The following is a 21177-nucleotide window of genomic DNA, read 5'->3' on the forward strand; positions in this document are numbered from 1 at the left end:
TACCACTACAAAAGTTATTTTTCTTCCCTTGGTATCCTACTGTTAATTAAATTGTCTCGTTAGACTGACCTCACACTTGGTAAGGCAACTCCTATCTTTTCATGTATTTATACCTGCTCCTGTATTTTCCACTTCATGCATCTGATGAAGTGGGTTCTAGCCCATGAAAGCTTATGCCAAAATAAATTTGTTAGTCTCTAAGGTGCCACAAGGACTCCTCGTTGCTTTTTCAGTATCTTCAGACATGGCATTTAAGGCAAAAAATAATTTATGCTGTTTTTTTCCTTAAATTATTTTTGCTTCTTGATGTCCCTTTCCTCTGGGTTGATTAATACAGAAATCTTGGTGCCTTCACACACTCTGGGATGTTAATTCAGCAGAATTTTTATTGGAGTAGCCTTGAGGCTCACCTCAGGTGCATTCTTTCAATCAAGGCACATACTGGAAAAAATGGTTACTTTTCTTACAGTAACTGATTCTTCAAGATGGTCTGTGCATGTGGAATCCACTCATGGCGTGCTGGTGCCCCTACATAGGAGATCAGACATTTTTTCTCTAGAAGTGCCCTCTAGGGGTCATACATGCATATATCTCATGCTCTTGTGCTCCTCCTCCCAAGAGCAGAATGACCTCAAATACTAACCAATTTTTCTGATGCTCCAAGTGTCAATAATAAAATACGATCTGCAGGGATGGAGGGTAGATTGTGGGATCCACATAAACAGACCATCTAGAAGAACCACAGTTACTGTAGAGCTGAGTAACAATTATTGTTTCTTCAAGCTCCTATACATGTGGATCCCACTAATGGTGTCTAGCAAGCAGGGGTGGCTCTAGGTATTTTGCCGCTCCAAGCACGGCAGGCAGGCTGCCTTTGGCGGCTTGCCTGCAGGAGATCTCCGGTCCCGTGGATTCAGTGGCACGCCTGCGGGAGGTCCACCGAAACTGCGGGACCAGCAGACCCTCCGCAGGCATGCCGCTGAAGGCAACCTGTCTGCCGCCCTTGCAGCGACCGGCAGAGCACCCTCCATGGCTTGCCGCCCCAGGAACGTGCTTGGCACACTGGTGTCTGAAGCTGCGCCTGCTAGCAAGCAATTCAACACCTTAGGGTGTGAGCGAGGAATTTACTGGAACAAAGATTGTAGGACTGCTCTTCCAATTCGAGTGTTCACTCTTGATGATGCCTCTAATGAGTAGTGTCTAGTAAGAATTTGAACTGAAGATCATGTAGCTGCTGTACATATTTCTATGAGAGGGAACATGTCATTGATGAAGTCAGTGTTCTGGCAGAATGAGCTGAAATGTTTGAAGGAAGATTCAGTTTAATAGTCTCGTAAGCTACCCTCATACAGCTCGCACAATCCATTTAGACTCTGGAAGATGCAGATTTGCCCTTAGCTCTGCCACTAAATGCTATAAACAATCTAAGAATTGACCTAAAAGTCTCATTCTGTTCAAGTAGTATTAAAGAGCTCTTTTAAAATATAAGATATTAAGCTTTCTTTCTGCTGAAATTATGGGGTCTAGGGGAGAAAACTGGTAGGTGAATATACTGGTTATGATGAAAATGCCAACCATCTTTGGAACGAGTTTATGACACAGTCTGAATGAGACTATCAGCATGAAAAACAACGTACAGAAAGTTCAACATAAGAGCTTGGATTTTACTAACTCATGGGCAGAAATAATATCTAATAAAATAGTAACTCCAAATAGACAGCATTTCAGAAATCCAATCTGGAGATGAGAAGGCACAACTGCTTTAATTATTGCTATCTGAACATGGAGAAGCAGCTCACAATCCCACAGTATCTCCAAGTATCAAAAGGGAGACAATGTGTCTCAGATGAGGAAGCGAATAAATATAGATTCTGCTACTTCCTTTTGCTATTTTCCCCAGCGTACCAGTGTTCCCTCTACATTATTGGTGTTGTATTTCAGCATGCTAGCTCTTATCCAGGCCTAACCACAGTGAAGACACTGGGAAAGCTGGGACCAACTCTACCATCTAGGTATGATGAAAAGACATACAGAGATGAGTATCACCTACAAACAAGATCCTGCATTACAGGATTCTTTACTATTATTTTTAGTGGCCTCAGATACATATTGAACAGATGGGGTGGCAACACTTGTGTATGACCCTCGCCAAGAGAACTTTGAGGGCTGATGAATAACAGCTCTTGATCTTCTCAAACCGAAAAGAATGAAGTCACTCGAGACCAAATCCTGAGCTTGCCAGATCCACATACGAGTAACAATAACTCAGTCAACAACAATCGAAGACAGAGCCGATACGTCTCAAAGAATTAGTATGGACATCTTTACTGCCAAAGGGAGATGATCGACCACTGCAAACTGCACAGCCTCGATACTATACACTGGTCTAAAACAATGCTGACATAGTCAAAAAAATCTGAGGACCCCAGATATCACCAGAGTTGCTCTGCTACTACTTTCTCAGTAATTTTTTTTTTTTTTTTTTGAAAAACACTAGAAAGTGTGATAATGGGAAAGATTCTAAGCTCAACAGATGCTTCTTCAAGGTATACTGATACCATGTCCTCCTGAAAATAAATATTGATGATCTCCTCTGACAACAAATCCAGTATCTCCCTGCTGAACTTCCCCAGCCAAAGATGATATGGGTCTAAAATGACTTTTTATCACAGTACAAAACAAGGACACACTTGTGGTAACATTCTGCATGAGTATTTCGTGACCCTAAAGAGAAAGTTCACCTTAAAAAAAACATGCATGCAGATGCTGCTGTTGCCAGTTTCTGACTGAAGAGCAACGTGTATATTTCTTAAAGTGGAGGTTTATTCCAGTAATTTAGTGTTCAGAGCTCTGTTTCCCATAAAGCACCAAAACAGGTGTCTATAACATTCAACTTGAGCAAAAGAATCGTTTTAATAGTGTCTACGCTCATTTGACTTTTCATTCTAAACACTGTTCATCACACTAGACACTTGTTCCATTGGATTATCTGCCTCTATGGTAGCAACGCAGTGCCTAGGGGAGACAAATGCCACCAGTCCAATAGAACAAGTGTCTTGTGGACGCTGCTGAACACATACTCGTCAGCATTCAATGCAGCAATTGCTATGTGCACATCACATGGCTTCCTGTAAAGCCAAACAACTCTCTTAAATTACGTTGGTAATTTAACCTCTATATCATAACATCCGTCAAGTACTGATCATTAAAACCACATATTTAAAAACAAAAAAATCTCCCACCCTAATGGGGGAAGGAGAGAGATACAGTACAGAGATCTGCTCATTTTAATAAATTTATAAGGTGCTGGCACTATGATGATGGTTTCAAGAACCTAGACAACCACCTATTTTTGGTTATTAAGGGTCCAGTTGTGACACACTTCCCAAGAGGATACTGCCATTGATTTTATTCACTACTACTCTTATGAGTAAATCTACTTAATGTGAACAAGGGTGGTAGAATCAGACTGACAGTATTTAAGAAGAAACTTCAAAACTATTTTATTGATTTACTTTGTTTTGTAGCCAAGTGTTACGTGTATTAGAATCTTTTTAATATTACATACTGGAACTTATTTTAAATGTTTATTTTGCTGCTTTAAAATAAAAAAAAATTGAAGGATGGGCATGCATTCATAGATTCACAGACTTTAGGGACGGAAGGGACCTCGAGAGGTCATCGAGTCCAGTCCCCTGCTCTCATGGCAGGACCAAATACTGTCTAGACCATCCCTGATAGACATTTATCTAACCTCCTCTTAAATATCTCCAGAGATGGAGATTCCACAACTTCCCTAGGCTGTTTGTTCCAGCATATAAACCACCCTGACAGGAACTTTTTCCTGATGTCCAACCTAAACCTCCCTTGCTGCAGTTTAAGCCCATTGCTTCTTGTTCTATCCTTAGAGGCTAAGAAGAACAAGTTTTCTCCCTCCTCCTTATGACACCCTTTTGGATACCTGAAAACTGCTATCATGTCCCCTCTCAGTCTTCTCTTTTCCAAACTAAACAAACCCAATTCCTTCAGCCTTCCTTCATAGGTCATGTTCTCTAGACCTTTAATCATTCTTGTTGCTCTTCTCTGGACCCTCTCCAATTTCTCCACATCTTTCTTGAAATGCGGTACCCAGAACTGTACATAATACTCCAGTTGAGGCCTAACCAGGACAGAGTAGAGTGGAAGAATGACTTCTCATGTCTTGCTCACACCACCTGTTAATGCATCCCAGAATCATGTTTGCTTTTTTTGCAACAGCATCACACTGTTGACTCATTTAGCTTGTGGCCCAGTATAAACCCTAGATTCCTTTCTGCAGTGCTGGTTCCTAGACAGTCTCTTCTCTTTCTGTATGTGTGAAACTCATTGTTATTTCCTAAGTGGAACACTTTGCATTTGTCTTCATTAAACTTCATCCTATTTACCTCAGACCATTTCTCCAATTTGTCCAGTTGATTTTGAATTATGACCCTATCCTCCAAAGCAGTTGCAATCCCTCCCAGTTTGGTATCATGTGCACACCTAATAAGCGTACTTTCTATGCCAGTATCTAAGTTGTTGATGAAGATATTGAACAGAGCCGGTCCCAAAGCAGACCCCTGCGGAACCCCACTTGTTATACCTTTCCAGCAGGATTGGGAACGAATAATAACTACTCTGGGTACTGTTATCCAGCCAGTTATGCACCCACCTTATAGTAGCCCCATCTAAGTTGTATTTGCCTAGTTTATTGATAAGAATATCATGCGAGACCGTATCAAATGCCTTACTAAAGTCTAGGTATACTACATCCATCGCTTCTTCCTTATCCACAAGACTCGTTATCCTATCAAAGCTATCAGATTGGTTTGACACGATTTGTTCTTTACAAATCCATGCTGGCTATTCCCTATCCCCTTACCACCTTCCAAGTGTTTGCAGATGATTTCCTTAATTACTCGCTCCATTATCTTTCCTCGCACAGAAGTTAAACTAACTGGTCTGTAGTTTCCTGGGTTTTCTTTATTTCCCTTTTTATAGATGGGCACTATATTTGGCCTTTTCCAGTCTTCTGGAATCTCTCCTGTCTCCTATGATTTTCCAAAGATAATAGCTAGAGGTTCAGATACCTCCTCTATTAGCTCCTTGAATATTCTAGGATGCATTTCATCAGGCCCTGGTGACTTGCAGGCATCTAACTTTTCTAAGAGATTTTTAACTTGTTCTTTTTTTATTTTATCTTCCAAACCTACCCCCTTCCTATTAGCATTCACCATTTTAGGCATTCCTTCAGACTTCTCGATGAAGACCGAAACACAGAAAAGTCATTGAGCATCTCTGCCATTTCCAAGTTTCCTGTTACTGTTTCTCCCTCCTCACTGAGCAGTGGGCCTACCTTGTCTTTGGTCTTCCTCTTGCTTTAATGTATTGATAAAAAGTCTTCTTGTTTCCCTTTATTCCCATAGCTAGTTTGAGCTCACTTTGTGCCTTTGCCTTTCTAATCTTGCCCCTGCATTCCTGTGTTGTTTGCCTATATTCATCCTTTGTAATCTGACCTAGTTTCCATTTTTTATATGACTCCTTTTTATTTTGTAGGTCATGCGAGATCTCATGGTTAAGCCAAGCTAGTCTCTTGCCGCATTTTCTATTTTTCCTACCCAGCGGAATTGCTTGCTTTTGGGCCCTTAATAGTGTCCCTTTGAAATACTGCCAACTCTCCCCAGTTGTTTTTCCCCTCAGTCTTGATTCCCATGGGGCCTTACCTATCAGCTCTCTGAGCTTACCAAAATCCGCCTTCCTTAAATCCATTGTCTCTATTTTGCTGTTCTCCCTTCTACCTTTCCTTAGAATTGTGAACTCTATGATTTCATGATCACTGTCACCCAAGCTGCCTTCCACTTTCAAATTCTCAACGAGTTCCTCCCTATTTGTTAAAATCAAATCTAGAACAGCTTCCCCCCAGTGGCTTTTTCAACCTTCTGAAATAAAAAGTTTCTGACATAATGAAACATTTCAGGCATTCTGCTTCTAGTACAGAATGCTAGATTGAATTATTTCTGGTTTTTGTCCTACAGAAATTATGTCTAGATCTTTTCTTAATATTCTGCAAGCCTATCAAAAAGATGGCTCATTTACACCTTTACTTTCTTCCCAAGACAAATGGATGTGCTAAGACATGTGTAGTAATCACAGACCTAAGAGTACAATTAACAATCTCTGCTAGATCTCACCTCTGTGGAGATGGACAATATCATTTTCACTGGGTGTAGGCCAAATTGGTGCTTCTAGTTCAGCATCTCCTCGATGATTTGTCTTCTCAATAGGGATGTTGGTGGGCTCAGGTACATACATCTCTGCAAAATGAGATAAATATTTTTATCAATCCACCAAATCAGCATTTTGCGGTACCTATGAACAGATGCTGAGCTCTTAATTCAGAAAATGTTTCTTGTGGATTGTTCTTTTAACCCTGTGGATCTTATTGGTGGTTCAGGAGTTCTCATCATTACGGTTATAGAATTTTTTTTATCTGCTATGTCATTTATTTACTGAGTACATTTAGAAAGTTATTGTTTGTGCAATGGATTTTCGTATCTTTTAATTCATTTAATAAAGTACAGAATACCAATGGTTGCTACCAGTACTACTATGCCGGTGTAAACTGAATGGGACAGTCTTGTATTAAATTTTTCAAGTAAAATATCTTTTCATAACACATAATATATTTGGCAAGATTCTCTAGTACAATCTGGTCCCTTTGTGCTGCTCTAGTGGCATAAGCAGCTGGATCTCTGCAGCTGGTGTAGGGTTGCATGACTGGCTCCTATTACCAACTTTTTTGCAGCCCCCTTTGTAGGGGCATGGCTGAAGTTCTCTGACTGGCAGATAGCCTCTTGGAGGATAACAACTTGCATAGGTAAAAACAGCTGTAATAAACGTATAAACCGCTATAAGAAGCCAGGCCAGATTCAGGAAGCTGCACCAAACTCCTTTGGTTCCATTATGTGTATGGCTGAGAAACTGTCCCATTACATGCAAGTCACAACTGAAAGTACTCATATAAGCAACTTAAAATGTTATTAATAAAAATGATTTGAAACAATATCCCAGACTTGTGGAGCACCAGAAACATTAGGTAGCAGTGGAGTCTACAGAGGAATCAAAATATTTCCTCTTACCCTTCACTTATCTAATAGTTTAATGAAAGGTCATTCGGAGAGAACAATGGCAAAACAGTTAATCTTTGAGTTAACAGTCCTTCCTCAGAACATGTGAGATTTGAACTATACTGTTGTGCACCACTTTCTTATCTGTGGTGAGTATGCAGTTTCCTGAGTTGTTGTTCTGTGTCTCTCTGTCTCTTGTGACATAATCAACAACGCCTGTTATCCTTTGCATATGTTGCTCAATGTGAATCAACATTCAAATAGAGGACAATAATCTGTGCCTGATTATAGCATCTGACAACAGTATAACTTGTAAAATTTAGGACCATGGTTTTATTACCTGGGCACATGGGACAGCAACTTCCCTCAACGTTGATGGGTTCTACACAGGGTAGAGGGGGGCAACTGACAGTGGAGCAAAGGGTCTGACCCTGCAGGCAGTAGCAGTGTGTGCAGCTGTCAATGTCCCAACGTTCCTCATCTGCATATGTTTTTCCACTAAAGTGACAAACCACCTTCTTTGGTATTGTATCTTCTGTTGGAAAAAAAATGGCTATGATGACTTGATATGGCAAAATATAAACATATTAAAAAAAATCCAATGAGGAACAAATAAAAAAAGGGCATGAGCCCAATTACTTAAAACTTTAAACCCATATCCATTGACTACGTAATGCATAAGTTATGACAGTAAAACGTGAAAATACCAGACGCTTAACAAAACTGCGAAATTTTTGCAACCAGTCCAGTTTCATATGTACAAGGAAAAAGAAAATAGGAACATAAAACTTCACAACAGTGGTTTTCTGTTTAAAAAATGCAATCTAATATTGCGTTAAATTCAATATATTTCCATTCCTCTTTCAGTTATCTTGCATGCATGCATCAGACCCATTCTGACACTAAGAGTGCAATGCTATAGACAAAACAAATATAAGTAAAACACTAACAGTTTTAATATTTTCACAATAAAAGAATTGCTCTATTTTCAGTGATATGAGTGAGTTTGTTTTCCACTTTGCGAGAGAAATAGAGTGTATGAAAATACAGATAACTTTCCAGGTTACATTTAAGAACAGGTTTCACTTGATATGCATCAGAAGCTTAGGAGTTTAGGCACTGTTTTTATTATTTTAAGATTTTTCACACACACTGTTAAAATTTAAAATTGATAAAAATTAAATAAAGATCAATATTATCCAGCAAAATGATAAAAATAAAAATTGAATTTTGCCAAACAAAACCAAAGGATATGGCATTGCACAGAGTGCTTTGGAGGAAGAGGACTCAGAGTGGATCCCATTTTATGGAATTAACACAAAGAAAATATTGAAGAGTAGTGATGCTAGAGCTCATGAACTGGTAAAGTAAATGAGTGAGTAGAAGTCCTAACAAAGGACTAGCCTCAATGTTTTTTTCATTCATGTGGATTCCATCGCAACTGAAACTTGAACCAGGAGACAGATGGAAGCCATTGCTCCTAGGTCAGGAGTCTTCAATGCAGTGGGAGCTGGGAAGAAAGAAGCAGTAGGGGATCCATGTACAAAAGTGCAACCCTACCTTCCGATGATGAAAGTACAGCAGAAGCGGTCATGAAAGATGGGGTGCACAGCTCCAACTACCTCTTCTCATAGCTTCCATGGGCCCCAGTAAAAGACATTTGTTTGAACCAGCCATTAATCAAATGCAAAAACCATGCCAAAAATAAGCGCAAGACAACCTTAGTTATCTTCTCTCTCATCATATAGCTCTCCATTTCTCTCCTATAAGCAAGAGGGAGGTTCTCAATGGGAAATAACAGTCTCTCTACATAAGAAAGGAGAATGCTTAACATGGAAGGTGAATTTGGGAAAAAGTCAAGATGTATGGAAAAAGTAATAGAAAAGTCAGAGGAAAGGATGCAGGGCCTGCAAAACAAGACTTGCTGAACTTGTAGCTATACTAAATATGGATGTCTAAAAGCCATCATGCTCTGCATCCAAAAATAAAAATGATGAAAAACAGAATGTGGAACCTCTGCTTTGAGAGTTCCAACAACTGAGCAAGATACCCTGCAGATTTTGCCTACCAAATTCTCTCTCAACTGTGGGATAAAAATACTAAGGAGGACTGTACAGCAAGAGATGCTTTAGAGAAGTGCTCAGGAAGTCATCCAAAAGCAGAACAACAGGAAGCATATGAAAGCCACATTTTCAAATATAAACAAAGAAAAGCTACTGAAAGCTGCCAAAAAGAGCAAGACATATTTTATAAATGTTCCAGGTTTTTGTTTTTCCCAGATGTCTGCCCCACCATTCATACTAGTAGTAGTGAGGAAGGAATTTGGAGACAAAAGGAACAAAAAAGTTTCTATACAGTCTTTATATAGCCAAACTTTTATATTAGGGAACTTTATGTTAGTGAACATGCTCCTAGAGTCCATGAGACCAAGTAATTAATTGCATACACAGTGCAAAGAACACAAAATAATGGAAAACAATAGAAATATATTTATCTACAGTGTCCATAAAAACATTTTCTGACAGAAAATATACTGTAGTAAGTTGGTATGAGAAAATAAGTCATCATTAGGAGACTATGTTTGAGCAGTAGTTGAAATTTTGCTTTTATATTCTGGATTGAATTGTTGTTACAAAAAGGGAAATTAGCAGCTCATAACTGCTCTAAAATTTAGGTATTTGCAGCTGAAACAGAGCAACACTGTGTTAGTACATAGGAATATAAAAGTAAAATTGACTATGAAGTGACAAATTAAAATAAAACTAGCTAGACTATTTCCTTTACCAAGATAAGAGAAACGTAAAAAGTTTACAAGCAGCATGTACAACAAAGAGTAACTTAGATATTTAAGTATCAGAGGGGTAGCCGTGTTAGTCTGGATCTCTAATAAGTGACAGAGTCCTGTGGCACCTTATAGACTAACAGACATATCAGGTAGCAGATGGCAAATGATTTTTTTAAATGCAAAGAACTACAATTTAGGGTATCCTATGCAGAAATATCATACTATGAACAAGGTGAAGTGATACAGTCCTTTGCACTGATCAGAAAGCACTTATGATATTTCAGTTTTGTGACCCTCATTTCCAGGAAGAAGTGGAGAAAAATATGGAGGGAATTCAAAGAAATGCAATAAAAAAAATGAGAGGCAGTGGAACCGATGTTTCAGTAGATAGGGCTCATTTTACCCATCTATATAATAGGTATAATAATATTTATCTCAATCATAGGGGTATGCTGAGTGTGGTTTTGAAATATTTTGATACTTAATAACAACACTATTAATATATAGCACTTCACTTCTTCAATTTGCTGTAGAACATTGGGTAATCCTTGAATATAAGGTGCTATAATGTTTTATGACATACAAATATTAACTACAGCAAAAGTATGTTATTTTGATTGCAAAGTTAAGCACTGAAAAGTTAGGAAATGTCAGGTTTACAGCTCCCCTTCAGATTTCTAGCGCTTGACTTATAGGTTTTATTATCTTGGCTAGCAGCAGGAGAAAGCTGTTATTTGGAGGCGAGGGATGGGCTGCAAGGACCAGATACTGGGTCTTGGAGAGTGGTGGTGAGAAGCCTGGCCCATCTGTCTCTCTCCTTCTGCTTTCCCCATTTACCACATGGAGTTAAAGGATATCCGGCCACATCTGGTTTTCCCCAACGTGGGAGAAGGCCCCAGCAGGCTATTTGCTAGGTCTAAGAGATATTTGGAGGGAGCCTAGCCTGGCTCTCTTGCCCACAGTTGGTTCAGCAGCTTCCAAGCATTTTTCTCCAAATACAACTTGCATTTTTCCATGTTGACTCAGCATTTTTCTAGCTATATTTCTAACCTATTTTTATTCCTTCATAAAATGTCTCTATCCTCTACAAGTTTTCACAATAATTTAGCATTATCTACAGTTGTATTTAATATGCTGCTTATATCCTCTTACATATTATTACAGAAGATATTAAATACAATCAGGATGGATTTCTCTTTAATATTTTAATGAACTGTGATAAGTGACCAAGTTGTAAATTTTCAAAAGGGTGATCTCCCATTTTTCGGTGCAAGCTGCATCTGCATTTTTGCCTTACTAATTACCTCATTGTAGGTGCAAATCAGGTAGCTAGAGATTCAAATACGCAGATTTTTGCCTACTATGCAATTGCAGGCACAAACTGCACCAACACAAAAGGAGACTGTACCTCCGACTGACTGAAAATATACCTCTTTCTTCTTATTCCCAAGCAAACTATTTTGTTTATTGCTTACCTATACAATAAGGACAACACTGTCCTTTTCTCAAAACAGGTCTCTCACAGGATACTGGTGGGCAAGATTCGGAGTAGCAGCTAATCACACCATCCATGCAAATACAACTAGTACAGACATTGGGTTTCCAGGACTCAGCTGTCAGGAAAATATCTCCTTCATCATTTTTGCAGTAACTGGGCATGCTTTCATTGCTCGATGAGGAAGGCTGAAGAGGTTCATCTAAAAATATGAATAGACAGATCAGCAGAAGTAAAAAACGATTACTTACCTTAAAGTTACGGTGATTCTTTTCAGATCTTTTGTCTACATGATTCCACACTTGGTCTGCATGCATTCCATCCATGAGATTGGATTCTTTTGGCCAGCAGCTTCCAATGGGGCTGCACCTGTGCCCTAGATGTCCTGGCATCTCCTTACCCGAGGACATATAGAATGGAGTGGGCCTAACTGTTGGTTAGTTCCTTCACCAATACAGAATTCCAGAACAGTAGGACTCCATAGTTACAGGGAAGGAAGGCAGGTCATGGTACCCATTTGGAGAACACATTTTGAAGAACAAGAATTACCATAAGGTAAATAACCATTCTTTCTCCTTTGAGTACCTGTCCACATGGATGTCTGTTTGATGACTATTGGGCAGTTGTTTTTTGCTCAGCGGTGGGTGCTACTAGTCCTACTTCAATAAAGGCTACAAGACAGCCCTATCTGGAAGCCTCTGTGAAATGTGTGGCCTGAGTTCCATGTAGAGTAAGTGAGGATTTTTTTCTACTGACTGAGTCCCATTTTGACAAAGGTTATTTGAATCAAGCGGGTCACCTGCTTGGGTGATCTTCCCTTCCGTGATTTGTTACTGAGATATTGGCAGACCTGAATTCCTTGTGTCCTTTGCCTAAAGAAAAAAGGCACTTCCTGTGCCTATCGTTGAGTAGCACAGAAACATCAGAGGAAGGACATGTATTAAATTCCAGGGATCCAGAGATTTTGCTTCTGCCTTAGCAGATCTAATCCCAATACCTGAGGAAAGGAGGGTTGAGCATTGCGCCTACTAACTACTTAAGGAAAATTAGTAAAATAAATATACAAAATTTTCTCTCATTTTTTCAAGCCAACTAAGAGTTAACTACCTACCTTTAACTATACTAACTAATCACTAACTCTAACTGCAACAGAGTCACAGAGAAGCAGGTGAACACTGCAGAGGTTTCATCTCCCTGCCATGGCTGGTAAGAAGGAAATAAGGGGCAGCTAGGCCTGCTCTGCCCTTTATGCCTTCTGGATGTGTTGAGGCGGGGTTCCCTGATGAATCCTGCTAGCCAAAGAAGTGGGATGTTGCATGCACTTGCACCAAGAATAGAGTTCATGTGCACAAATCAGAGAGGAACAAGGCACTGCATGTCACTACAGCAGGTCAAAAAAAAATTGACATAAAAAATGAAGTTTAGTCAAAAATAAAATCCCTCTTTCCCCCACCCTGCAACATTTATTTTGGAAGAAAATATTTGCGCTTTCATTGAAAAAACTGAAAATGAAATTTAATACTTTTTTTTTTTGGTTTGCTTTACGTTGGTTTCATGTTTTCAAGGAGAAACCAAAACTTTTTGTGGAAGAAAATATCACTTCCCAATTAGTTCTAATCTCCACTAACTTTACAGTGTAACAAATATTCTCTGTAGAAACTCAAATGTATATAAGAACCCTATCAGGAATCAGGGCCTGCAGCAGAGCTAGTCTCTGGGCAATCTAGTGAGCACAGCTGGCTTGTTGTAGGTGGCCTGATTGGCTACACCACTGATAGATAGGAAGAGTCAGCAGACCAGCTCTTAAGCCCAGTAGCAGCAGTTCAGTGGCTGTTCAAAGTATTTGCCAGTGGTTGAAATAGCTCCTGTCCCTGCTTGTTTCCCAGCCTTGCTCCTGTCTTGTTCCTTCCTCCAGCTCAGCCTTGCCCCTGCCTGGCCTCATTCCAGGTAAACCAGCTCTGACCCTTGGCTCTGATTTCTGTCTACTGACTCGTGCTCCACGCATGAGGCCTGATTCCTGCTCCACGCATGAGGCATGATTGCCCATGTCTTCAGTCTCTGACAAACCCTGAATTTGCTTTGTGAAACTGGAACTCGCATGTGTTCATGGAGGAATCCAGGAGGTGGACTTTCCTGGCCTCTGTGCCTATGAAAATCTCCCCATGGGAATTTAAGTCCATATCTTGACAGCTAAGTGACTTGACTTTCAGAAGTGCTAAGAAACCCAGAAATGCCCCAGTGATGTCAATGAGAGCTGGTAGGTGTTCAACTCTTACAAATCAGGCCACCTACTGAGCTGCCAATATATAAACTTAGGAGAATAACTGTAGGTACCAGTTTTTTAAAATCTTGGCCAATGGAGGTTTGAGTAATTTGATACTTCTTGGATAATGGGAGCTACAGGACCAGTATTTCAGGGTTCTCAAACTTCATTGCACCCTTCTGACAACAAAGATACTACATGACCCTCGGAGGGGGGCACAGCCCGAGCCCTGCCACTCTGGGTGGGGGTAAGAGGAGGCTGCAGCCTGAACCCCACAGTCCCAGGTGGGGTTGGAGCTAGGGCTTCAGCTTCTGCATTGGGTCCCAGCAAGTCTAATGCTCGCCCTGGAAACCCCATTAAAATTGGGCTGCGACCTACTTTGAGGTCCCGACCCACAGTTTGAGAACTGCTTCACTATTTGAACCAGAACTTTTGAAGTTTACCTACTTCTAAGCTCCTTACATTCTTTTATCTTAATACTCTTCTTTTTGCAAATCTCACAATTTACTAGTATTGGCAGACTTTGGGCTGGACTGTGCTATAAAGAGCCAGCCCTGCATTTGGGGAAGGAGGATGGGATGGGCTGCACTGCAGTTTGATCCCCTGGAGGAATTCTTACTGACTCCTCAATCAGGCTGATGCCCTGTAGTGGCAGCTCAGTCACCTTTAAAACAGGCGCAGTATGTGTTTCTGCTATGTCTGGCCCACTTTTCTGGCTGCCACAGAGGATTACAGCCCCTCGCTCCACACAGCTAAGGAAGGATGGTGGTACCATCAGCACAAAGCAGTGACTGTTTTTTGGTTACACTGTGGCTGGTCCCTGTATAGGGACACGAGGATTTGGGGGAAGGGAGGTTCCTTGTGACCTCTTTCCCTCTCTTCCACACCATGTATAGTCAGCCACAATCTGGTCCTTGTGTAACATGCTGTTTAATCTTATTCTCTCATCTTTTGTATGGGTATCAAATAAAACTAGGCCTAACTAAGATAACTCCCTCTAATGCCAGTGGCCAATTCCCCCTCATTTGAAATATTGCTGTTTATCATTAACCGTTATCAAACTACACCTCCTTTACTCAAATCTATTCTATTTTCCCTTTTTGGCACTTATAGTCTTCTATACTTGTAGACAGCTAGCTTAAACTTACTCACAGTTTGGCCAAGCTATGCATATTTAGCTCTTTTAATCCTTCATAAATCAGTCTCTCTGGTCCCTTATTCATTTTAGTTACTCTTCTCTGAATTCCCTCCAATTAGTTTAAATGTTTCTTAATACTTCCTTCATTGTTTTAATAGGGATACAAGTTAGATTTGAGAGACAGTATTTGTCAGGATTACTTTCTCATCCTCATCCAATCTTTGTGGAAACTGAGACAACATTTGCACTTTTCCAATCCTCTGGTGCTTACCCTCACATAAAGTGAGTGCTATTGACACCATTGCTCCTTAGCGCATCCATTCTTTATTTTTTTTTTTAAATGTTCAGTGTTTTAAGCAGATATTGCTACAAAAGGTTTTGGACATCCTTCTCAAGAAACTGTCATTGATGATGGCTATAGGGACTGCTCCTGTGCAATCACAGAACCAGCAGTTGACTCTATTCAAGTCTACATATTTATTGCCAATTTCATGGGGTTTTGCAGAAGATCCAGAAAGGCCTATGCTGGTAACTGGTAGATCATGCTTACCTGGGCACTGTGGACAGCAGGAATCCTGTGTACGGATGGGGTTTTGACAAAGAAGAGGTGGGCAGACTTCAGTTTCACACAGAACGCGTCCGCTATGGCATGTACACTGCGTGCAGGAATCAATATTCCATGTCTCTCCTTCTACAAAGTACTCTCCTCCTGGAGCATGGCAGATAGATGGATTGCTGAGCTCTGGCTTCTGCACAATAGATTCATCTAGGAAAAGAAGAGAATTAATAGGCAAACAAATGAAAATATGTTGGGACTATCATCAATAAAATACAACCAATGTGCATTACTTTTTATATTATAAAAAATAATAGTCCAAAAGTAAGAACAACTGTAACAAAGTCAAGTAAAGTTACCTGAAAAAGCAGCTGTATAAATGAGACTGTGTGTGTATCATTATGGCAAAAGGTGGTAGAAATGAGAGAGAGAAAGTAATGAGAGACTCCACTTATTTAAAAAAAAAAAAAAAAAAAAAAAAAAAAAAAAGCAAGCTAATATACATCTGAGAAACCAATTAAACATGGGCACACAATGAAATAGCTGTAGAACAGGAGTTCTTAACCTTTTTTGAATCACACCCTGCCTTAGCAGTTTTTTTAAACTTGGAGCACACCCCCTCTTCCTGCCTGGTCACTACAGTGAGAAAGATACAGCCTGGTACTTGGGCTCTCAATGCAACTCACTCAGATTTGCCCTGGATGGTCTTCTGTCTTACTGAATTATTAGACGTTTGATACCCTGCCCCCACCCCTAAGGGAACGTGCTCTCCTGGTTGAGAACCTCTGCTACTGAACACGGAAGTCGGTGATTTATATATAAATATTAAGGACTGATGGGCAGAACATTTTACACATGAGCTCGCAGAGAATCGTGAAGCCAAAAATATCAATGCAATTTTGGTCCATGTGCACTGAAGTGGGAGGCGATATTCCTTCTCCAGAGTATTGTACATAAAATGATTAAGGAGGCTGAAGTGATATCTACAAGAAGAAGAGTATAAATGTGAAAGGGACAAAGTGTTCAGGGTGATTGTAATAACTTGGACACAGAAGATGTCAGCTTATTAGCTCACAAGCAGTGCAATGCTGCAGATAGCCCCATGCCAGCTGTCCCACAAGCAGCTGCATCCCAAGAAGGGGATACTTCCTCTTCATTTATATTTTCAAACCAGCCCTGTAAAAAATTGGAGCATACGGAATAGCACAGGATCAGTCTTTGCCCATTTTCATATACCAGCTACCTTTGCTGGGATGCTAATAATTTTTCCATGAGGACATCATCCTCCAAGAAAAGAGTTAGTGGTAGGAACTTCTGGTAATGATACAGGACTGCATTAGATCAGGATTATCTTATTTTATCCACGGCTTATGACTAACTGCATATCTGAATAAAGCTATTTGTCTCAGCAAGTAGCGTATTTTACATGTGTCAAGTATCAGAGGTGTAGCCATGTTAGTCTGGATCTGTAAAAGCAGCAAAGAGTCCTGTGGCACCTTATACACTAACAGATGTATTGGAGCATAAGCTTTGGTGGGTGAATACCCACTTCGTCGGATGCATGCACCCGCAAAAGCTCATGCTCCAATACGTCTGTTAGTCTATAAGGTGCCCCGGGACTCTTTGCTGCCTATTTTAGATGTGTAAAAGCAGCAAAGAGTCCTGTGGCACCTTATACACTAGCAAACATTTTGGAGCATGAGCTTTCGTGGGTGAATACCCACTTCGTCAGATGCATGTAGTGGAAATTTCCAGGGGCAGGTATATATATGCAGGCAAGCTAGAGATAATGAGGTCGTTCAATCAGGGAGGATGAGGCCCTGTTCTAGCAGTTGAGGTGGGAAAACCAAGGGAGGAGAAACTGGTTCTGTAGTTGGCAAGCCATTCACAGTCTTTGTTTAATCCTGAGCTGATGGTGTCTCATTTGCAGATGAACTGAAGCTCAGCAGTTTCTCTTTGAAGTCTGGTCCTGAAGTTTTTTTGCTGCAGGATGGCCACCTTAAGGTCTGCTATAGTGTGGCCAGGGAGGTTGAAGTGTTCTCCTACAGGTTTTTGTATATGGCCATTCCTAATATCTGATTTGTGTCCATTTATCCTTTTCCGTAGCGACTGTCCAGTTTGGCCGATGTACATAGCAGAGGGGCATTGCTGGCATATGATGGCGTATATTACATTGGTGGACGTGCAGGTGAATGAACCGGTGATGGTGTGGCTGATCTGGTTAGGTCCCTTGATGGTGTCGCTGGTGTAGATATGTGGGCAGAGTTGGCATCGAGGTTTGTTGCATGGATTGGTTCCTGAGCTAGAGTTACTATGGTGCGGTGTGCAGTTACTGGTGAGAATATGTTTCAGGTTGGCAGGTTGCCTGTGGGCAAGGACTGGCCTGCCACCCAAAGCCTGTGAAAGTGTGGGGTCATTGTCCAGGATGGGTTGTAGGTCCCTGATGATGCGTTGGAGAGGTTTTAGCTGGGGACTGTATGTGATAGCCAGTGGAGTCCTGTTGGTTTCTTTCTTGGGTTTGTCTTGCAGTAGGAGGCTTCTGGGTACACGTCTGGCTCTGTTGATTTGTTTCCTTATTTCCTCATGCGGGTATTGTAGTTTTGAGAATGCTTAGTGGAGATTTTGTAGGTGTTGGTCTCTGTCTGAGGGGTTAGAGCAGATGCGGTTGTACCTCAGTGCTTGGCTGTAGACAATGGATCGTGTGATGTGCCCGGGATGGAAGCTGGAGGCATGAAGGTAGGCATAGCGGTCGGTAGTCCTCCATCTGCAGCTTTCTTGAATGTTTCAGGGAGTCTGGACTTGCATCACATATTGTTAACCTTAGAGATGCTTCAGTAAGTTTTTTCCTCAGACAGGACACCTTCCGGGCCTGGGCCCAATTCTTTCCTCTGGTACAGTTCTTGTTCCAGCTCAGGTGGTAGCTAGGGGATTCTTCATGATGGCGCTCTCTCTCCTCTTTGTTCTGTTCCACCCATCTGCTCTAACCCCTCAGACAGAGATCAACACCTACAAAATCTTCACCAAGCATTCTCAAAACTACAATACACGCATGAAGAAATAAGGAAACAGATCAACAGAGCCAGACGTGTACCCAGACGCCTCCTACTGCAAGACAAACCCAAGAAAGAAACCAACAGGACTCCACTGGCCATCACATACAGTCCCCAGCTAAAACCTCTCCAACGCATCATCAGGGACCTACGACCCATCCTGGACAATGACCCCACACTTTCACAGGCTTTGGGTGGCAGGCCAGTCCTTGCCCACAGGCAACCTGCCAACCTGAAACATATTCTCACCAGTAACTGCACACCGCACCATATAACTCTAGCTCAGGAACCAATCCATGCAACAAACCTCGATGCCAACTCTGCCCACATATCTACACCAGCGACACCATCACAGGACCTAACCAGATCAGCCACACCATCACCGGTTCATTCACCTGCACGTCCACCAATGTAATATACGCCATCATATGCCAGCAATGCCCCTCTGCTATGTACATCGGCCAAACTGGACAGTCGCTACGGAAAAGGATAAATGGACACAAATCAGATATTAGGAATGGCAATATACAAAAACCTGTAGGAGAACACTTCAACCTCCCTGGCCACACTATAGCAGACCTTAAGGTGGTTATCCTGCAGCAAAAAAATGTCAGGACCAGACTTCAAAGAGAAACTGCTGAGCTTCAGTTCATCTGCAAATGAGACACCATCAGCTCAGGATTAAACAAAGACTGTGAATGGCTTGCCAATTACAGAACCAGTTTCTCCTCCCTTGGTTTTCCCACCTCAACTGCTAGAACAGGGCCTCATCCTCCCTGATTAAACGACCTCATTATCTCTAGCTTGCCTGCATATATGTACCTGCCCCTGGAAATTTCCACTACATGCATCTGACGAAGTGGGTATTCACCCACGAAAGCTCATGCTCCAAAATGTCTGTTAGTCTATAAGGTGCCACAGGACTCTCTGCTGCTTTTACAGATCCAGACTAACATGGCTACCCCTCTGATTTTAGATGTGGGCATTCTGCAAAACCGCAAACCAATCTAATATACAGCAATTTATCTAGGGCTTATCATCAAAATAGCATAATCAGGTAGCACTGCTCAACATCAAATTTTGCTTCTCACTCCCTTAGCATGGAAACAACTGTTGCAATTGAGTTACGGCAAAATTATGACAAGGCGAGGCGTATAATGTTCCTGAACCAGTACCTGGCTGGATAGTCAAATATGCTCTACAACTGGTTCCTGAATACCTGATCATTTTGGAAGCCTTGCTGCCACACACACAGAGAAGGATGATACCCTGGTCACTCTCCTATTCAGCCTCACGGGCTCTGAAAAACACTCCAGCAATGGGATGTAATGACTCCTTTCCTCTGACTCCCTGCTGAAACCTACAGCATTCCATAACACTACTGCCATTTAGTTTATCCTCAGCATTAATATGTACAGATGCTCCTCGACTTATGCAAGCGTTCCATTCTGGGACGCCTTGCGTAACTCAAATTTTGCCTAAGTCGGAAACGTATACCTGACCATTACGCAAAAAAAACAACCAAACTTCCTATTTCTAGCTTACGGAACTTTTTCTGTAAGTGTAGATTTGCATGCGTCGGGTTTGCGTAACCCAGGGGGTGTCTGTAATAATGTAGATACAGTAAAGGAGTAAACTATTGGCAGTTAAAATGTGGGTGGCTCTGCTGTATTCTGACTTATGTGCAGCCTTCCAAGAAAAGTAGAAAGTGCAGCAGGGCAGGGTGTCTAGCTAGCCTCAAGCTGCAAGTACAAAGAATCAGACAAAAAACTCACAATGTTTAGGGCACAGTATTTTCTGTGCTTCTCTGGCAGTGGAATGTGCACAGAATCTGTCCGTTGCCAAAGAACTGTACTCCAGAATCTAAGCTTTCATTCTGAACAATGTTTCTACTCTTCATGGTTGCCAAAATAACCAAAACATGAAACTGAGCATAAACCAATACAATATTCGCAAACAGCCTGAAAAACAGCAACTTTGATGATAGGGATGAGCTGCCCCATTCATATCTGTAAATTGTTAATGCGGAAATTTAGAACTGAAAACGTAAGCATCAACCTTGTTAACTATTTCACTGGTGACCATTTTGGCAGACACATTCAGCTAATGTGCTTATCCCATAATTCTAAACTGACCCAGCTGCCTAACCTGCTTTCTCCAAACATCTTCTGCGATGTAGTAATGCTTTGTCCATACAAAAATCTGTAACGTATCAAAAACTGAAAATATGGGGCTCTTCTAATATAAACAAATATAAAAACAAAGCAACCTCAACTGATTCGATATTATTCATTATCCATTTTTAAAATTTATCTGAAACTGCCAGAGACTTGCAAGAATTTTTACCAAGTATCCCAGAATCTAGGTCCAACCTGCCATCAAGTACATGGGAAAGGAGAGTTACTTACCCTACAGAAACTGTAGTTCTTAGAGACATGTCCCATGTGCGTGAGGCTGGTTTCTTTTGGCCAGCAGTGCTGTTGGGGCCATACATACACTCTGGATGTCCTCCCCCTCACCAATTCAAAGGCATAAACGGCAGAACAGGCCCAAACATCCCTCAGCTCCTTTGCCAAAACAGAATCCATATAGTACAGGATGCCACAGCAGTGGAGGAGGAGGGTGGGTCATGGAATCCCCATGGGCAACACACCTTGAAGAACCACAGTTGCTGCAGGGTAAGTAATTGTTTCCTCTTAGTGTGATTGTCCACACTGTTTTTACTGCTGGTGATGAGCTAATGGT

General features: G+C 41.2%; 1 protein-coding gene across 6 annotated transcripts in view; it reads right to left on the minus strand.

The window, feature by feature from the left end:
* Positions 1-21177, minus strand: part of CRIM1 (cysteine rich transmembrane BMP regulator 1) — a 321806-nt gene that overhangs the window by 12557 nt on the left and 288072 nt on the right. For all 6 annotated transcript variants that reach the window (XM_050950291.1, XM_050950290.1, XM_050950288.1 and 3 more), the window contains 4 exons: positions 15377-15592; positions 11406-11627; positions 7486-7680; positions 6210-6332 (listed from right to left, as the gene is read on the minus strand). In XM_050950291.1, the coding sequence (XP_050806248.1) occupies positions 6210-6332; positions 7486-7680; positions 11406-11627; positions 15377-15592 (756 nt within the window). The remainder of the gene's footprint in view (positions 1-6209; positions 6333-7485; positions 7681-11405; positions 11628-15376; positions 15593-21177) is intronic.

This window comes from Gopherus flavomarginatus, chromosome 4 (genome assembly GCF_025201925.1).
Source record: "Gopherus flavomarginatus isolate rGopFla2 chromosome 4, rGopFla2.mat.asm, whole genome shotgun sequence".
In the NCBI taxonomy this organism is placed as follows: Eukaryota; Metazoa; Chordata; order Testudines; family Testudinidae; genus Gopherus; species Gopherus flavomarginatus.